Source organism: Hemicordylus capensis, chromosome 3, assembly GCF_027244095.1.
Source record: "Hemicordylus capensis ecotype Gifberg chromosome 3, rHemCap1.1.pri, whole genome shotgun sequence".
Classification (NCBI taxonomy): domain Eukaryota; kingdom Metazoa; phylum Chordata; class Lepidosauria; order Squamata; family Cordylidae; genus Hemicordylus; species Hemicordylus capensis.
Window position 1 is genome coordinate 272325541 of NC_069659.1, and position 19370 is coordinate 272344910.

The 19370-nt window shown below is 42.2% G+C and overlaps 1 protein-coding gene across 17 annotated transcripts in view; it reads left to right on the plus strand.

The window, feature by feature from the left end:
* Window positions 1–19370, plus strand: part of ABLIM1 (actin binding LIM protein 1) — a 325523-nt gene that overhangs the window by 131124 nt on the left and 175029 nt on the right. For all 17 annotated transcript variants that reach the window (XM_053312321.1, XM_053312318.1, XM_053312316.1 and 14 more), the window contains exon 2: window positions 8373–8507. In XM_053312321.1, coding sequence (XP_053168296.1) covers window positions 8373–8507 — 135 coding nt within the window. The remainder of the gene's footprint in view (window positions 1–8372; window positions 8508–19370) is intronic.

Here is a 19370-nt window from a genome sequence, read left to right on the forward strand (position 1 = left end):
GAACACACTCAAAATTCGTGTAAGCAGTATGACAAAGACAACACAATAACAGACTGAGGATTCTGAGTTACAGGAAAAGCCACAGGACTTGGGGATATCTGTAAGGACATCTTCAAACATTATAACAGTGTGCCTGTCTGTATAGACAATACTGAGCAAGATGAACCAATGGTCTGACTCAGTATATGGCAGCTTCCTGTGTTCCTATGACATTTCTACACAGAGAAGCACTGTATACAAATTATGAAGTCATCTGTGTAGATAGTAATGTGCCATAATCCTGCCTGTATATAAAGTGCTGTATTTACATATACTGTAATGTACATGTTGTGAAGGTTTACCCACACTTTACATCTTCTATGCGTGTGGCTTATTAAATTCTTATGTGAAAGCACCTACCCTACAGATATTTTGTAATGTGTGACATGGTCTCCCAAAGAGGCAAAGCGTTGTTCGGATTCCAGATGACAGTAACTGGGATCATCAACTGGGAACAAAGTCCCTTGTATTTGGTTTTGGACTCTACTGTTTCTGCAGAGTCTATTAAGGTGGTGTCCAGCAATCCCTCTTGCAGTATTAGATTGGATCAGTTTCAATCTGTGATGCCTGATGACGTGGACAAGCTGTTTGGGGCGGTGAGGTCTACCACTTGTTCTCTGGATCCTTGCCCAACTTGGCTGCTTCTATCTCGCAGGAAGATTGTTGGTAATGGCTTAGTTAATGTCATTAACTCATCGCTGAGGGAGGGTATGATGCTTCCTTGTTTGAAGGCGGCAATGATTAGACAACTTTTTAAGAAGCCTTCCCTAGATCCCTTAGTGATGGATAGTTATAGGCCGGTCTCCAATCTCCCATGGTTGGGCAAAGTGATTGAGAGAGTGGTGGCTAACCAGCTACAGGCTGTTTTGGAGGAAACCGATTATCTAGACCCATTTCAAACTGGCTTTAGAGTGGGCTATGGGGTTGAGCCTGCCTTGGTCGGACTGATGGATGACCTTTACTGGGGAATCGACAGAGGAAGTATAACTCTGATGGTTCTTTTGGATCTCTCAGTGGCGTTCGATACTATCAACCATGATATCCTTCTGGATTGCCTGGGGGAATTGGGGATAGGAGGCACTGCTTTGCAGTGGTTCCGCTTCTATCTCTCAGGCAGATTCCAGATGGTGGAGCTTGGTGACAGTTCCTCTTTAAAACGAGAGGTATTATATGGGGTCCTTCAGGGCTCCATTCTGTCACCAATGCTTTTTAATATTTATATGAAACCGCTGGGTGAGGTGATCAGGAGATTTGGTGCAGGGTGTTATCAGTATGCTGATGACACCCAAATCTGTTTCTCCTCCTCCTCCTCCTCCTCCTCCTCATGAAATGGTATTCATTCCCTAAATGCCTGCCTACATGTAGTAATGAGCTGGATGAGGGATAACAAATTGAAGCGTAATCCAAGCAAGATGGAGGTGCTCATTGTGGGGGATCGGAATTTAAGGGATGAGTTAGATCTTTCAATGCTGTATGGGATCACACTCCCCAGAAGGAACAGGTATGCAGCTTGGGAGTGCTCTTGCATTCCCAAGGATCCAGTCATGGATCCAGTCCTCACCGTGGTATCTCAGGTGGAGGCTATGGCCAGGAGTGGTTTCTATCAGCTTCAGCTGATTTGACAGCTGCATCCATTCCTTGAAGAGAACAATCTCAAAACTGTAGTGCATCAGCTGGTAACCTCCAGGCTCAACTACTGCAATGCACTTTACGTGGGGCTGCCCAGTTAGTTCAAAATGCAGCAGCCAAATTGGTCTCTGGGGTAACCCAGAGAGACCATATTATGCCTGTCTTAAAACAGCTGCACTGGCTACCGATATGTTTCCAGGCAAAATACAAAGTGCTGGTTATTACCTTTAAAGTTCTGAACGGCTTGGGTCCGGGCTACCTTAGAGAGCGCCTTCTTCGGTATGATAACCATCGCTCGTTGAGGTCATCTGGAGAAGTCCAGTTACCACTGGTACATCTGGTTGTGACTCCGAATCAGGCCTTTTCTGTAGCTGCTCCTGATCTATGGAATGCGCTCCCGGCAGATATCTGCAGTTTAGGCTCGCTGTTGGCCTTTAAGAGAGCCCTAAAAACTTATTTGTTTGGCCTGGCCTTCCAAGGCTTGTAAAGTGTTGTTTTTTTTAAAAAGTATTTTAATTGGTTTTAAATGGTTTTAATTGTTTTTGAATTGTTTTTATATTGTTTTTAGCACTGTATGTTTTTATGTCTTTTTAAAAGTTGTTGTACGCTGCCCAGAGCCTCTGGATGGGGTGGTTTATAAATGTAATAAATAATAAATAATAATAAATAATAATAATAATCCTTGTGATCCATCCACATTGTGAATCTGTGAGAGTGGCCATTCCATTTTCCCATCATTTGCTCACCTGGGAAGTTAAAACATGAACCTGATTAATCTGACTAGTTGTTTTGTTTGTTTTTAGCCACTGGGTTGAAAGATTGCAGATGAATTGTTATGTTGGAAAGAGGCCAAAGATGCTTTCATTAGTGATGTTAAGAACTTTTGTTTCTAACGTGGTTTTTGAGCTCCTGAATGGGGGTAATGCAGCTAATGACATTCTTAATTCAAAATACGGTTCCTAGAAATGTACCTTTTTCTAGAAGAGTAGCTATTTAATTTGAATGGCCTAGTGAAGGTGTGATTTCCTGTTTTTATTAGGATGTGATTTAAAAAGTGGAAATTGTCAATGGCTAATTGACATTTTGTTCTCTGGCATTTCAGCTCTTCCCTTTCGTACCTAAGAAATTGTTGGGAGTTATATTTCTAAGAAGGCTTAAATTTAATTATTTTTATACAATGTGAGTAAAGTGACATAACTAGGCAGATACAAGTAATAAAAAATAAATGATTATCCTGTTGTGTGAAACTGGGATGACTCTTAATTAGCATCTTATAAGTCAGTTTTTACCTAAAACACAATGATCAAAAATCCTGCTTCCTTTAAAATCAAAGCTTCAAAGCTTGCTTTTGTCTTAGCTGTAACAGCAGTCACATAGTATAACAGCTTATGTAAGTAGAATATCCTTAGGCAAATCATGGCTTTTTGGATCACTTCCAGACCTGTGATTCTAAATACACTCTTGGGTGCTGATGCTCAGGCTGATGTAGATAGGCTTAACCATGCTCAGTTCTCAGGCTGAAAGGTTTTGTGTTGAAACTGACCCAGAATCCTCCTCAGAGCATCTAGGTCAGGGTAGGCAACCTTGGTTTTCCAGCTGTTGCTGAACTACAACTCCAGTCATCCTCAGCCACAATACATTGGAGCTGGGGATGATGGGAGCTGTAGTTCAGCAACAGCTGGAGAGCCAAGGTGAATATTGATTGATTGATTTAGTGCCATCAAGTCAGCGTTGACTCCTAGCGACCACATAGATAGATTATCTCCAGGATGATCTGTCTTCAACTTGGCCTTTAAGGTCTCTCATTCATTGCTGTCATAATCAAGTCCATCCACCTTGCTGCTGGTCGTCCTCTTCTTCTCTTTCCTTCAACTTTCTCCAGCATTATGAACTTCTCAAGGGAGCTGGGTCTTTGCATAATGTGTCCAAAGTATGAAAGTTTGAGCCTGGTTATTTGTATCTTGGGTGATAATTCTGGATTGCTTTGTTCTGGATTGCTTTGTTCTATCCATTTGTTGGTTTTTCTGGCTATCCATGGTATTCTCAAAAGTCTTCTCCAGCACCAAAGGTCAAAAGCATCAATACTTTCTTGATCTTGCTTCTTCAAAGTCCAGCTTTCGCATCCATGGAGAGTCACGGGAAAAACCATTGTCTGAACGATTCTAATCTTTGTAGGTATAGACACATCACGGAATCTAAATATTAAAAGAACCCTTTCAATCGCTCTTTGTTTTGCCTTTTGTTGCTCTGCCCCTCTTTACAAACCACCCAAAGATGCAAGTTTGGGTGGTATAAAAATGTTAGATAAATAAATAAATAAAATGCAAGATCAACTTTGGTATTTGAGAGCCTTTCCGTGTAATATTTATTTCCAGTGGAGTTGAGATTTACCAATACTAGCTGCTTTCAAAGGTGCTGAAGCCAGCTGCTGCTGAGCTTCAGTGATAGGGCGGCTGTGGCCACTGTGGCTGGCACTGTAATTGCCACCATCAAAGAGATCATTCAGGAAATGGCTTGCAAGCAAGATATGGGTCACAATAACATTACTGTTATTACACAATAACATTATTACTACTAGATAGATTAACACCCCCCCCCTTTTTTTTGCCCCTGGAGTCTTTAATTCAATCAGTGCAGGAACACAATTCCTCTGTAGAGTAGGGAATCTGATATGTACACACACACAAACTGAAGGGATTTATAGAGCGCAACTAGTATGTTTGGGAAAAGGTGAAGAGGGCTTGGTGCTGTAGTAAAATTATGAGAAACTCTGATTTTACAAACTTAAACAGAAATCTAGTCCTTATAAATGCAGAAAGCATATAAAAATTTGTGACCACAATGTGCAATAATGTGTGAGAACAGGAAATAAGTTGGACTTTGCTTTCCATGGGTCTTGATTGGTGTAATAACATATTTGTAAGGTCTTGCTTAAGAAAATTTTGACAAATGATTGTGCCATCCACTTCTACATGTGGAATTCTGCCTTTTCAGACGAATAGACCACATGTGAATGGTGACAAACCACAGGATCCATGTGTCTGAGTACTACTAATGAAAATAAGTGGAAAAGAAATGATGAAACAACATTAAACATTCTTATTGCACTTTATTTTCTGAAGTACGCTCCTAAACACACTATAATTTTGTCTTGTCTTTCTTTCTTTTCTTATGATTCCATCAGAAGCATGTGATGGAGGTAAGCCAGGTAGTGGCAAGTGTCACTACCACAGAGAGGCAGAAGATGTGGGTATGGCTGTTCATGTGGGATTGCATGCTCTGCATTCCTCTGGAAATGGTGGCTGCTTCAACAGCAGCAACAACAAAGATGCACAGAGGGAGAGGCCAAAGCTGGCCACAGCCTTAGGGGTGCTGAGGTCTTGAGCTGCTGCTGCAATACAATCATAATGTGGATGTTTCTACTCCCTTAGCACATGACATTGCTCTGGATTAGCTTATCCTCCCTATAAAACTGAATTCTCATTATGTCATTGTAGCTGTTTCCACCAACTTCCAGCTCATTACACTCCTTCAACTATTGGCAGTTGCGGGGTCCATTACTTGACTGTGTGCACTTTGCTCCCCACCTCATGAATGGAAGTCTCTTCACTGTCCAAAGGGCAGAAAAGGCATAGCCAGATGTAGCAGCTGTACCTCAGGTGACCTGCTGAGTGACGGCAGTTCCAATTTAATGTGTTCCACACAGGATAGTAAAAATAGATGGCTTTTTGGTAGGGTTGTCAGTCACGGCTTTCTTGAGAACACTTCACCAGTGACAGATGCTAATTCTGACTGTTGATTAAATGTGGAGATGTGCATACAGAATTGTTGTTTAGAGTTTTTTAAATCAAGTTTGAGAGCTTGTGGGTGTACTGATATGGCTTGACAGGCTACTAATAGACACCCGTAGCACCTTGCTTGTGTGTGTGTGTGTGTAAAGAGCCACTGACAAGTTGCAAAGCATGACTGGGTTGGGCCAGTTACACCCACCAGGGTCATTACAATCTTTTGTCTAGAACAGGAGACTGAAAAGGGGGTAGATCTACATAGAGAGCACAAGTGAGCAAAGAAAAAGAAAACCTAGCAAGTCCCACATCTTAAAGTGGGATGGAAAACTTGAAAGCCGCTGTCCTGTGAATAAAGAACTGGAGCGGAATCTGGGCTGCTTGGCTTGCACTTCCGTCATACCAGAACTTTATGGCATTGTACAAGCCTTATGAAGATAGTAAACAATGTAGCAAATTAAGTACTATATAAATAATAGGCTCTGGCTGACATTCTCACTAACTAAGCCCTAGTATAATGGAAGAAATGTTACTACTTCCGAGAAACTCAACTAACTCAGCTCCACTGGTGGCTCAGTGGTGAGTGCAAATTTCGACAATCTCCCTTTCCATAGGAAGGGCAATAAACCACCTGAAAAATGTTTCTGAGGGCTGCACAAGCCTCAGGGAATATTTTCAGGCGGCACAAAGGGCTTCCTGGGGAAGGGAAGGTCACCGAAACACCCCCCCCCCACACACACACACCTGTGCAGCATTAATCTGGAACCCTTTAGAAACACTGGTGCTACACTGGTGCTTCTTCCATTGCACCAGTGCTTTATTAGTCAGGTTGTCAGCCACTGTAAATATATCCTGTTATATAATCTTAGAGAGGTCCATGGGGCTTAAGAATAACTTTCCCCAAGGAGTATTAGAGTGGCTACATACATACATAATACTCCTGATTTTTGCAGTACAGTTATTGAAATACATCTATATCAACAAGGGTGGGTTGAATGTGGTTTGCTATCAACCACCAACAAATATTTTTGTTAAGTCTGCATCCTAACATCTCTGTGTTTATGTGAATGGGATCTGAAAGGGTTACATTGCTTGTAATATTTTGTAAATGAATATCCAGTGCCTAGGGTGGTCCACCCGCCCTTTTTCATAAATACTGTGGTACCTCAGTTAGTAGTTAATGCGGTAGTCTTTTTTGGGAAAGCTAATAACCCCACTCGTGTTCTAGAAATAGAACTTCATTACTTACAGATTAGAGAGGGTTCACTGAAGGCTATGTACTGCTGGGGTCTTATTTAGAAATAACTGCTAATTAAAATATTAGCAGGCATCCCCTTCAGTGTTCTGCGTAGTTATAAGGATTAAATAACAGGGCACTTGAAATGGAAAACCAGAAACCTATGAATGAGAGAGAAAGGAACAAAGTGCTTTTGTCTCCTAGCAGTCCATAGTTTCCATAAAATACTTTAAATAGAGAGTAAGTACTTTTTCTATAATGCCATCTGTATACCCAGCAATTTTCCTTTATTTCCTTTATAAACAGATCCTTGCTCAAAATTGCAAAATAAATAAATTCGTAAAGGAAAGCTTACAAAAGGGAAACAGAAGGAAGGGAAATTCCAAAGGTTAAACAGGACAGTGAAAGAATACATTTAAAATTGTAAGCCATGATCCAAGCAAAGTAAAAGATTTGAAAATTCTATTGATGTCAATTGGGGAGAATTAAGCACTAGGCTCAGTTGATCAGCTCTTAAAAAATGATCCAGAAACTGACTATAGACTATAATCAGCCCTTAATGTGTTATGTCAAATACAGAGAAAGACCAGGACATATGAATATACAGGCTGAGATACACATATTCAAGGACATTTCATTGAAATTAAAAGGAATTTTCAACTCAGTGGAACGTCCTTGAATAAATTTAGTCAAGGTGCTAGCCAGTATCTATATAGCTGATCAACTCCTGAAATATGATCAAGCAATTTAGTATAGACTATAGACAGCCCATTGCATGTTATGTTAAACACTGAGATGGACCAGGACATGAGAATATACTGGCTGCCATCCTGACTAAAATTATACAAGGAAGTCCCATAGAAATTAAAGGATGAGATAGGCAATTCCTAATGTGTTCATTTCATTTCAATGCGATTTTCCAGAATAAATTTTGTCAGGATGCCAGCCAGTAATTCTGTCTCTCGACAGCTTGATTTGAATTGAAAGCTTCAGAGAAGGTAGAAAATCTTTAAAATTACTAACCAGTACAGATAAAGTAAAAGTTCAACCCAAAATGTATTTAAATCATAGTTTGCAAGCAAGACTCATCAAATAGGAAGCTAGTCAAGCAGGAGCTGTTGAGTGTAGGTGAATCCAAGTGGGATTTTTCTGCCTGTAACATTCAATTTTTTCTCTCCTAATCACCCCCCCCCATTTCAGCCATATACTGCCAATGACCTATACAGCCCATTTTATATTCCCTTTGTTCTGCATTGGCACAATCTCAGGAGTACTAGAACACATGCTTTTTCTGGAACCTGAGACAGCTTCTGCTGTCAAAACCTTTTGATCCATCACCAGTTTTGATAACATTTGATGTGTGAGTGGAGTGACACAACGATATTCCTTAAGCCATCACTGAGTATCCAAGCACTATGGATCAGGCAGTTATAGGTGGAATCTCTCATCACAGTTGTGAGAATGAGATTAAGAACGACAGGGTGGTGGTGGTGGTGGTGGGGAACCTACATATGGTTTGATGAGACAAGCAACATTTTCAACCACTTCCCCTTTGCATCCTACCTATCACCAGGGTTTTTTTTTGTTGCTTGTTTTTTGTTTCTTTTTTGGAATATCATTTGTGAGACACTGCAGAGGTGTGAGGGGAAAATCTAACCTTTTTATTTTTTTATTTTTTACAGTGGCCCACCCTCAGGAGCCTCCTCACTCGACTGAGAAGCCAGTCATCCACTGCCATAAATGTGGTGAGCCATGTAAAGGTGAAGTGCTTCGTGTCCAGGCTAGGCATTTTCACATCAAATGCTTTACCTGCAAAGGTACTATAGTCTCTCTCTCTCTCTCTCTTTTAAATTACAAGTGTATGAATTGATCAAATGAGATCATTTACCAAATCTTCATCCTTAAAAGATTGTGAGTGATTAGTCTGATATTCTCTCTGGCTGCTTTTTACGGGTGTGTGAATGAATTCAACCAAAGGGCCCATGAAAAGGAAACGGGCTGGTTCAGACATCACAAGGAACCTTGGTTGAAGCCTGGCTCCATGTGACATCCAAGCCTCAGGAGCAAGTGTTCCCCTTTTCCATGCCCATGTGAGCATCATATTCTAATTTAATTTATGATATTTAGAATATGACCAATTTAGATTGGTCAGGATAGCCAAACCAAGTGATCTTGGTTTATTCTAACCTACAGTAATAAACTACAATCTGTCACTCACTTCATACCTTGGTTTCAGATAACAGTTTATTTCAGTGGCTATTTTGGATGCTATGCCTGCCTGCACACACAATAAGGTTGGGGTTGCACTGAGAGTGCACCTCCAGTGACATCACCGGAGGACATCCCGACAATCTCCATCCCGACAATCTCTCAGGCCATCCCTTGATTGCATGAGGGCACAGTTTGGCTGAATCGCCCCTCTCTACACATGCTCACAATACCTGTTTAAACACATATTTGGAACATGTGTAAAAGGGCAATTCAGATGAACAGCCCTTTGCACACTGGGACATCCTCTAGTGACATCAGGGCAGTAGCACTCTTGGAGCGGCTCCTACCTTATTGCATATGTGGCAGGTGTATTGTTCAATCCAGCCTGAGCGAAAACTGAAACCAACACTAAACAGTGATACCTAGTCCCAACCTGTTAGGCATTACATAAGAATGGCAAGGTCATTTCTGTGAATCCCTCCCTCTCTAATTCTTTGGAGAATGTGCTTATAAGACTTACAGCAAATTCTTCAAACAATTTTAAAAATAGAAATAGATTTACAGAATTGACCATGGTGTTCTTCTGAATGCCAATTTCTAGCCAATCTCTTTTAGGTTCCTCTTCCTTGGAGCAATTCCTTCCTTTCTCTTCCAGCACTCCAGTCTAGATGAATGGAAAGCTGATCATTTAGCAAGTGTAACTCAATAGCTGAAATCTGCTTATGGTATGCTTGTAGTGATTAATGCAGATGTTATTTCAAGTCCTACAGACATATAATTATAGTTTTGGATGCAGTATCACTTATATGTCCCTGATTTTAGCTTACTACTTAGAAATTGTTTAAACATCTTAGGTATGGTAGATGCTCAGGTGGAGGCAGTAGCCAGGAGTGCCTTTGCACAGCTTCAGCTACTGCACCAGCGGTGTCCCTTCTCTTGAAGGCAGATCAGGCCATGGTTACCCATGCCTTCATCACATCATGGCTGGATTACTGCCATTCACTTTATGTGGGGTTGCCCTTGAAAAATATTCGGAAACTTCAGTTGGTGCAGAAGGCAGCTGCCAGGGTTTTCTCTGAAACTGCTCACTCAGAGCATATTACACCTATTTTGAAAGAGCTGCACTAGCTGCCAACTTGTTTCCAGATCAATTTACTGGTTCTTTGTATATAATTCTCTTATCTGTGTACTGGTTCTTTGTATATAATTCTCTTAAATGTACCTGTCGCTAATCCCGTGCATGGCATCTCTCGCGAGAGTTCGCGAGCAGCTGCCGAATAGGATAGCGACGGGGACGGGGGAGAAAATAGGGATGCTGGCCAGCCTAGTTACTGAGAGGAGGCGGTGGTGAGCCAGCCCGGCAGGTGGGAGCAGGAGGTGGCGGCCTGGCTGGCAGGAGGAGGCAGCTACTGCTGCCAGTTGGCAGACAGGTGGGGGTAGGTTGCGGGCCAGCTTTCTGGTTGGCCCACCAGTCAGAAAGTGCTGGGGAGGGCGAGGGGGAGAGAAAAAGTAGGCCGCCTGGCCCGCCAGCCAGAAAGCCCGCAGGGGGTGGTGGTGAAGCAGGCGGGGAGGGGGGGAGAACCTGGTTGGCCAGAAAGCCGGGTGGGCCGGGGGGGTGAGAAAATGGCAGTGGGTGGGCTGGCTGGAGGCACAGATGCTCTGTCACCTTTAAAGCCCTTAATGGTTTGAGCCCTGGATACTGGAAGGACTGCTTGCTCCCAAGTGTTTTTGCCCACCCAACAAGGAATGCACTCCTGGCAGATATCTGTAGTTTGGACCCGTTAATGGTCTTCAAGAGAACCCTAAAGACTTAATTGTTTGGCTTAGCCTTCCAAGTTTTTAAAATTGTGTTTAAGTATTTTTTTGTTGGTTTTAAATGACTCTGAACTGTGTTAAATTTGTTTTTATATTGTTTCAAGCAGTTTGTTTTAAATGGTGTTAGTTTCTGATTATTACTTGTTTTGTACCACCCAGAGCCTTTGGATAGGGTGGTATAGAAATGTAATAAATAAATAATAATCAGAGGGTGCTTGGCTCTGTGTGCAGATGTTGAGAGAGGCTAAATAGTTGTGCACGCAGAACAGGGCCTTCTCTGTTGTTGCCCCCAGGCTCTGGAATGCTCTCCCAGTTAGAGCCCGCTCCTTGACATCTGTGGCTGCTTTTACTAACTAACTGTAGTGCTGATGTCATTACACAAAAGAAATTCCAACTCATAGAGGAGTTAGACAAGGGTGCATCTTGGCTCCATCACTGTTTAACTTTTACATTAATTCCATAGTTTCTCATATGACTTTCCACGCACCAGAGTTGGCTAACAGACATCTTGCTATTCTTCTCTATGCAGATGATGGTGTCATTCTTTCACAGACCTTGGTGGGCCTCCAAAGAGCCTTATGCTCCCTGGCTTCATTTTGTCAGGAACAAGCACTAAAGATTAATTCGACCAAAACGAAAATAATTACCTTTGCAAAGCACCCAAGAATATGGAATTGGTTATTGGATGGGCACAAAGTAAAACAAGCTAAAAAATTTAAATACTTGGGCATTGTTTTCCAGGCTTCAGGTAAGCACAGTGCACAACTGCACACTTGCAATATGCAATTGTGCACACGGTGCACAGTGCACAACACAATTGCAATATGCAATTCAAACTGCCCAGAAGTCTGTATTAGCCATCCAATCCTTTTTCCACTCTGGTGGCGTGTATTTTGTCCCTGCTGCAGATAAACTATTTTTGGCCAAAGCCCGCTTTAAATTTCTTTATGGAGCTTAGCTTGGACCATATATTAACCTAGCAGCAGTAGAGGCAGTACAAACGAAATTCCTGAGAAATATCTTTCAAGTACCTCGAAGTGTACCTAATGTAGTTCTTCGTTTTGGAAGTGGGCATCCCCAAGGTTGAATCCAGGATATGTTTAAGTGTCTTTGCTGTTTAAAACTAAATTTCTATCGCATGGACTCAGCCCCTTTAACGCTAGTAGATAATTTTAACTCATCCTGGAAAAGAGTAGTTTACCAAAACCTAAATTTATATGGTTTCAACCTGGATATTTTATTAAGAATGGAATATGCCCGAGCCAAAATGATACTCGGACAGCGTGTTTCTGACATGGATGCACAAACAGAACAATCTTAGATTCCCAGGGGAGTTTTTCTCAGAAGCCAGTCTTTTAGTTCTAACCTTGCTAGATGTGTAACTGAAATTACATTTTCAAAATACCACAGGTTGTTTACATTAGCTCATTTTAACGTGTTACCCACTGCAGTGCTTGAAGGACATTCAGGAAAATCCCATATGTTCAAAGACTTTGAATCAAGTGCCATTGAAACTACACCCCATGTTTTACTGTATTGTGAGTTATATAGGGATTTTCACTATCACTACATCTGTCTGCTTTTAATTAACTTAGGAGGCCACATGGAATCATTCTATGTAAGTTTTTTGTTGTCTGACCAGAAAGATGAGATATCCTGAAATGTTGCCAAGTTCTGTTTGACTGCTAACAAAATTAGGCAACAAATACTAATTTCTGCATAGTGGGTTTAGGCTGAGCAAAAGGGGTTCGAATTCACTCTCTATAGTATAGGTAGAAACTGATAGATATAGTTCCAATTGTGCTATTGTATTATGTTTACTCACTTGTTTTCTTTTGTTTGATCTGCACTGAGCTGTTTGCTGGTCTGTGATTGTATCAATGAAGATTAGTTGAAAAAAACAACTACTAAGGACTTATTTATTTGTACAGGATTTTACTCCTTAGGGGCTGCCAGGTTTCTTAACTCCTCTGCTATTGTCTGTTGTTTGTGTTTGGGTATTTATGGTTTTTATTGTGTTAGTTGATTTTAAGGTGATTTTAAAGAAGTTTTATTGGATTTTAAGTTTTGTAAACCGCCTTGGAATGCCTTATGAAAGGCAGTATAGATATGGAACAATAAATAAATGGCCATTTTCATCTTATCTGCTATGATTTCATATGCTCTGACAGCAACATACAGAGCTAACTACAGACACACACTCTCCTGGTTGTCCAAACGATAGCTTGGTCATTTGGAATGTGCTGTGTGCCTTCTAACTGCCTTCTATTCCTCCATATGCTGATACCTTCATCCACGTCCTAGTCTACAATGAACATAGTTTGCCATTACATTCAGATTGGAAAAACTTTGATTACAACTTGCCATATTTTGCCTCAAAACTAGAACCAAAAACCCTTTCCAAGTTATGGTTATGGTTTAGAGGTTATGATTGGTAGTGGTAATCATAGTTTGCTTGATTTATATGTCACAATGCTCTGGGCAAGAAAGCAGGGGAAAGCAGGGGTGAAAGCACACGTGAGCCTATTGCATGTTCCTAACAGTCTGGGATGGACGTGTGTGTGCATGCACACACATGCGCTTTTCTATAACTTTTTAATTAGCATCAACACTGAGTAAATCAGAATAATTCGAATCAACACTGAGTAAATCAGTTCCACTACAGTGGTGTGTGTATGTATGTATGTATGTATGTATGTATGTATTTATTTATTTAACATATATTTATACGGCCCAAAACTTATGTCTCTGGGCAGTTTACAACAAGATAAAAACAAAAGAAAAACATTTATTTAAAAACACACACCAAGAAATGTAAAACACAACAATTTAAAATTTTAAAACAATATTCTAAAAACACTATTTTAAAAAAATCAAAACAATATCAGTTAAAAGCCTGGGTGAACAGAAGCATCTTTAAAGACTTTAAAAAAGTTTAAAAAGGGGAGGCTCTTATTTCACTAGGGAGCGCATTCCAAAGCCTCGGGGCAGCAATGGAGAAGGCCTGTCCCTGAGTAGCCACCAGACAAGCCGGAGGCAAATGCAGATGGACCTCTCCTGATGATCTCATTGAGCGGTGGGCTTGGTGACGAAGAAGACGTTCTCTTAAATACCCAGGGCCCAAGCTGTTTAGGGCTTTAGAGGTTATGACCAACAACTTGTATTTTGCCCGGAAACATATCTGCAGCCAGTGTAACTCCTTCAATACGGGAGTAATATGGTTTCTCCTGGATGACCCAGAGACCAGCCTGGCTGCCGCATTCTGAACCAACTGTAGTTTCTGGATTACGTACAAGGGCAGCTCCACATAGAGCGCATTGCAGTAATCCAGTCTGGAGGTTACCAGCAGATGTACCACTGTTTTGAGGTCGTCTATCTCAAGAAACGGACACAGCTGGCATATCAGCTGAAGCTGATCAAAGGCACTTCTGGCCATCGCCTCCACCTGGGACACCAAGGAGAGACTTTTATCTAGAAGCACCCCTAGACTGCGTACCTGTTCTTTCTGGGGAAGTGTGACCCCATCCAGAACAGGCAGAAAAAATCATCTCTCAAATTCCGACACACGAGTACCTCCGTCTTATCTGGATTCAGTCTAAGTTTGTTATCTCTCATCCAGCCCATTACCACTTTCAGGCAGGCATTTAGGGAGTTTATGCCCTCTCCCGATGATGCTCACATGGAGAAATAGATTTGAGTCTCATCAACATACTGATAGCCCCCTGCACCAAATCTCCTGATGATCTCTCCCAGCGGTTTCATGTAGATGTTAAACAACATCAGAGACAATACGGAGCCCTGAGGGACACCGTACAAAAGTTCAGATTTTGAAGAACAGCAGTCTCCAAGGGACACCATCTGGAACCTGCCCAAGAGGTAGGAGTGGAATCACTGCACAGCAGTGCCTCTCACTCCCAACCCCCTCAGATGCTCCAGAAGGATACTATGGTTGATAGTATCGAAAGCCGCCGAGCGGTCCAAAAGGACCAACAGAGTCACACAGAGTCACAGTTGGAGATCGTCCATCAGGCTGACCAAGGCAGTCTCCACCCCATAGCCAGCCAGTTTGAAATGGGTCTAGATAATCAGTTTCCTCCAAGACTGTCTAGAGCTGGGAGGTCACCACCCTCTCAATTACCTTGCCCAGCCATGGAAGGTTCTAGACAGGCCTGCAGTTACTCAGCTCTGAGGGATCCAAGGTAGGCTTCTTCAGAAGCGGTCTAATAATTGCCTCCTTAAGACAAGGAGGCATCCTACCTTCTCTCAGAGACGCATTTATAATCTCTACCAGGTCTTCTACAACAACCAGATAGTATAAGCCAGTTGGGCAAGGGTCAAGAGGACAGGTGGTAGGCCGTACCATTCCAATCAGCTTGTCCACATCCTCAGGAGCCACAAACTGGAAGTGATCCAACCCTTGGAGTTCCTTTATTACCCTTGGAGTTCGGCAGGAATAGGTCTGATCTGTAATATTTTGTCAAAGTATTTTAGTTTATCCAAACCCCCAAAGAATAACACATTTCCAGCACTTTTGTTATTTTGTTTTTATTCTGGATCCTGCATAAATTAAGGGGATAAAAGTAGTGTTCTGTTTTTTCAGTCTCAATAGGTGTCTTCCTTTTATCTGAAAGCTGTCTTTTAATTTGTCATTCCGCAAGGTGATAGGAAGCGTGAGGAAAATCTCTGAAGATAACCATGGAGTGCTAGGAGCTCGACGTTTACCTAAAGAGAAAGTAGTTTGCTTAAAAAAGAGTTCCGTTTTCTGTGTAGTTCTAAGCTTTTTGAGAAACATTTGTGACCTTCAGACTAGAAGCTTCCTTGATTTCTAGGGTAACTAGGCTACTGTTCCATCTCAGTGACCATTGGTACATCAGTGACCATTGGTACACAGCCCACTGTTCTCCCTTTGCATCTGGTCACTCAGGCTATATCGCTCAGATCTTTCTAGTGAAGAGGTTTGGGGCATCACTTGCAGCCATTCATCAGTCTTTGGGGCAGACAGGGACATTTGGCAATCTGACATTTGCCAGAAAGGCCATTAGGTGCAGTGCTAGCTTCAGGGCCGGCAAGGGAGGGGGGGAGCCAGTACAAATTACCAGGGCCCGGGATGTGCATATGTTGCTGCTTTGCACTTGCTGCTTGGGTGCACCACCTGCACCTGAGACTGAGGGAGACTCACTGCAACTGCCTCTTGCCAGGCCAGTCTGCCGCTGATTCTGTGCTGTCGAGTGAGCACAGTTCACAGTGGGTGGTGGTGGCAGCTGCAGGCTGCACCCTTCCACCGACTCGCTGTCGACATGATGATCCCGAGTGTGTCTGCTGAGCTCAAGTTGCTCCCTCGCCTGCCTGCCTGCCTGCCTGCACCTGCACTGTGGGAGACAAAGGCAAGGCATGAAGGAGCAGCAGAGAAGGCGGGAAGGATCGGAGGCAGAGATGCTGGCGGGAACATTTGTTTTACTTCTACTACTTCTTCTTCTTTACATGCTCATTTTATAAGTAAAGTTAAGAGGGGGATGGGGGCAGAAAAGGAGTGGAGAGAACAATTCATTTTTTTACTTGGACAGCCAGGTGAGTCAGTCAGCCACCTAGGGGAAAAAGAGGTGTGGGTGGGGGCCCCTACAGGGCACACTGGCTACTGGCCTGCGCGCGCGCTCTCTCTCTCTCTCTCTCTCTCTCTCTCTCTCTCTCTCTCTCTCTCTCTCTCTCTCTCATTTTCCGTATTTCAGGATCCTCCCACACTCCAAGCATTATTTAAAAGCAAGGGAAATAGGCAGAAAAATAAGAAGGGGTGAAAAGGACACCACAGTAGGAGACTAGCACTGTGTGAAGGAGCGGAGGGTGGGGGTGGAATTAAGAGGCAAGTGGAGAAGGAGAAAGTTGAGCTAAAGCATTTGGCATTACTGGAAAACTCCTAATGAATATGCTCTTCAGCCTCTAGTTAAATAACAGTGGTAATCAAAGTTGCAATTTGTGAGGTTACATTTTGTGAGTATTTACTGCAATGTGAATTTATAATAATGAGATATGTTACATGTGTTTTTGATTTAAGAATAAATGTTTCTTTTCCTATTCCATGTTTCATTTGTATACCAGGTAGGGAATTTTATTTTTTAATTTTTTTTGCACATCACTACAAATCCCTTGTAAAGATTTTTAGCCACTCCGCACTTGCTGGAGGGCCTGAAATTTCTTTCCCACCCAGGGCTTGAACCAGCTCTCAGTGGCCCTGGCTGGCTTGAGTGGGGGTGCCACCTGAGGGGACATCAAGACGCCATGGACCACACCCTCGGACACTGGTTCAGCCCTCTGCCCCTGCCAGCATGATGGGCCGGACCAGCCCCACCTCCCTTGGCATGACACCTTTTGCCATCTCCTGGCTTCCATCTGGACAGCAAGGATTTTAAACTGCAGATAGGTAGCAAGAAGAAAGGAGCTTCTAGCTTCACATCATCGATCTTCAGTTTAGAGCAGCCTGGAAATGGGGAAGTTGCACACAGGTGAGAGTGGCAGGGGGTAAACTCCAATCAGGTGGATAGTGATAAGTCAGGTTCAGAATTATGCTTGAAATGTATTCCGCCAAACTTGGAAAAAACTATCCCCCCGCCCCCGGTTGAATACCCCTGATTGGGGCATGACCATATGCAGTTCTTCCCTTGTTTTCCCCATGAGCATCCAACTCTTTCACTCCTGCCTTTCCACCTGCCTTTGTTTTCTCTTAAATCCCTTTTCTCCTTACCCATGTTGCTGCTCTACTGGTAGTGGGAGGGAAGGGGCTGGGGATCTATTTTTACCCACCCTTCTCTCATTCCTTGAATGTTGCTATAGGTGTGCACCAGATACAAGTAGCACTGGGAAAATTAGATTTCCCAGTTCTCCTTATGTCTTGCATACTAGGTCATAGCAGCATGCCAGGTGTAAGAGAGGAAGAAGGGACACACATCCTGCTCCTGCTCTAGTTAAGGGGCTTTGCACATGGATTGATGGGTTGGAGGAGGAAACAGAGGGGTATTTTTAAAATGTGAGCCAGAAAGAAATTTAATCTTAGTTGGAGGAGAACATTTGGGGCTGCAGTGCTTGCCTCCTACTGAGACAAGCATCAAGAGCCTGCTTGGATTCATATTCCAAGGTTTGCTCAGATAATATTAGGATCCATCACTACTTTTCACCTAAAATACATAGAAAAGCCCTAATTCACATGCTGGGATTTGACAGAATCCATACCTGCCAACATGTCCCTAATAATAGGGACATGTTAGCAGGTATGAGAATCATGATGAGGTGGACCACTTAGAGTTGGAGTTGGTCTCTTTTTATTCTGTCCAGATGGAATTCTTCACTTAAAGATTAATCCCATAGAAGTGGTGTGGGGGTGGTTGGTAAGGAAGAAAAGTGTCTGCATCATATGCAAAACCATGAGCAGCTCAATCAGAAAGAACCCAATGCTACTTTGAATTTTTATTTATTTCTAGACAGCGTATCTAAACTAGGTGCTGTGTATAAAACAAAGCAAAACTCCAGTACATCACTTGAGAGACAGCTAGATTTGACTATAAGCTCTCCTGCTTTACCTCATGTTGATATACGTTTCTTAACTGTTGTATTGTATCAACCTCTCAGTAGATTAGTCCCTACTTTAAGAATTCTGATAGATTCAAACTAATGCCAGCCACACACCATTAGCGATGTGAGTGTGTGTATTCTGCTCCCTCTCCTGGGACGCCATTCTACTTTTATTAATTGCATAGGGAGACTCTCTGAACCATCCCCTGACACACTATATTTAAATACTAAATATAGTATACTAAAATATTCAAATCATGTGTGAAAGGGGTGTTCAGATGAACTGTTCCTCCCAAGCGATTATGCAAAGTGGAGAAGCATACCAGGAGAGGTAGCAGAATGTGTGTTCCTGTCCCTAATTTCATGTGGATTGGTCAGATTCAGACAATACTTCTGAATGGATTCCTCACACAGGATTTGAATACTTTATAGTTTGAACCAGCCCATGTGTGAACTGGTCCGTGGTTTTACAGTGGTAGAGAAGCATGCTGTGTGTGCTTTCTCAGTCTCCTTTCCTTCTCTGATTTTACCTGATATAATTTTTGCTGGCTTAGCTGTTTCTCTTAGAGTTCCCATTACAAAAATGTCATACTTACTGGCAGCAGCTGACCTGGTCATGATTTGATTTAATAGAATACCTTCTCTTTTCAGCTTTGGGTATAACATGTTGCTGTGCATGGTTGTTTATGAAGATATTTATAAGCTGCTGACAGATTAATCATTTGTAATATGAGCTTCCAAACCAAAGTCACATGAAGAGTGAATAACCTCTCCAAGGGTAAAAAAATGTGTATGGATCTGAGTTAGTTTGGCTGTATGTTATTGTGTTCCATAATATAGACTGCTCTTTTTACCCCCAGGGATTCTCATTCCTGTAATTTTTCTAAAAACTGCAGTTTGATAACACTGGGGTTAAGCCATTCAGCACTGCTGCATATTTGAAAGCAGAACTTTTTGTCACTCATCTGATAGCTTGCCAGACATGAGCCTCCTGATGCCCAAATGTGAATTTATAACTGAAGGAGTAGCATCCTGTTCTTATAGGGTGAAAGCATGTCTCTTGAAATCAGTGAGACTATACTTTTAAGTAACAT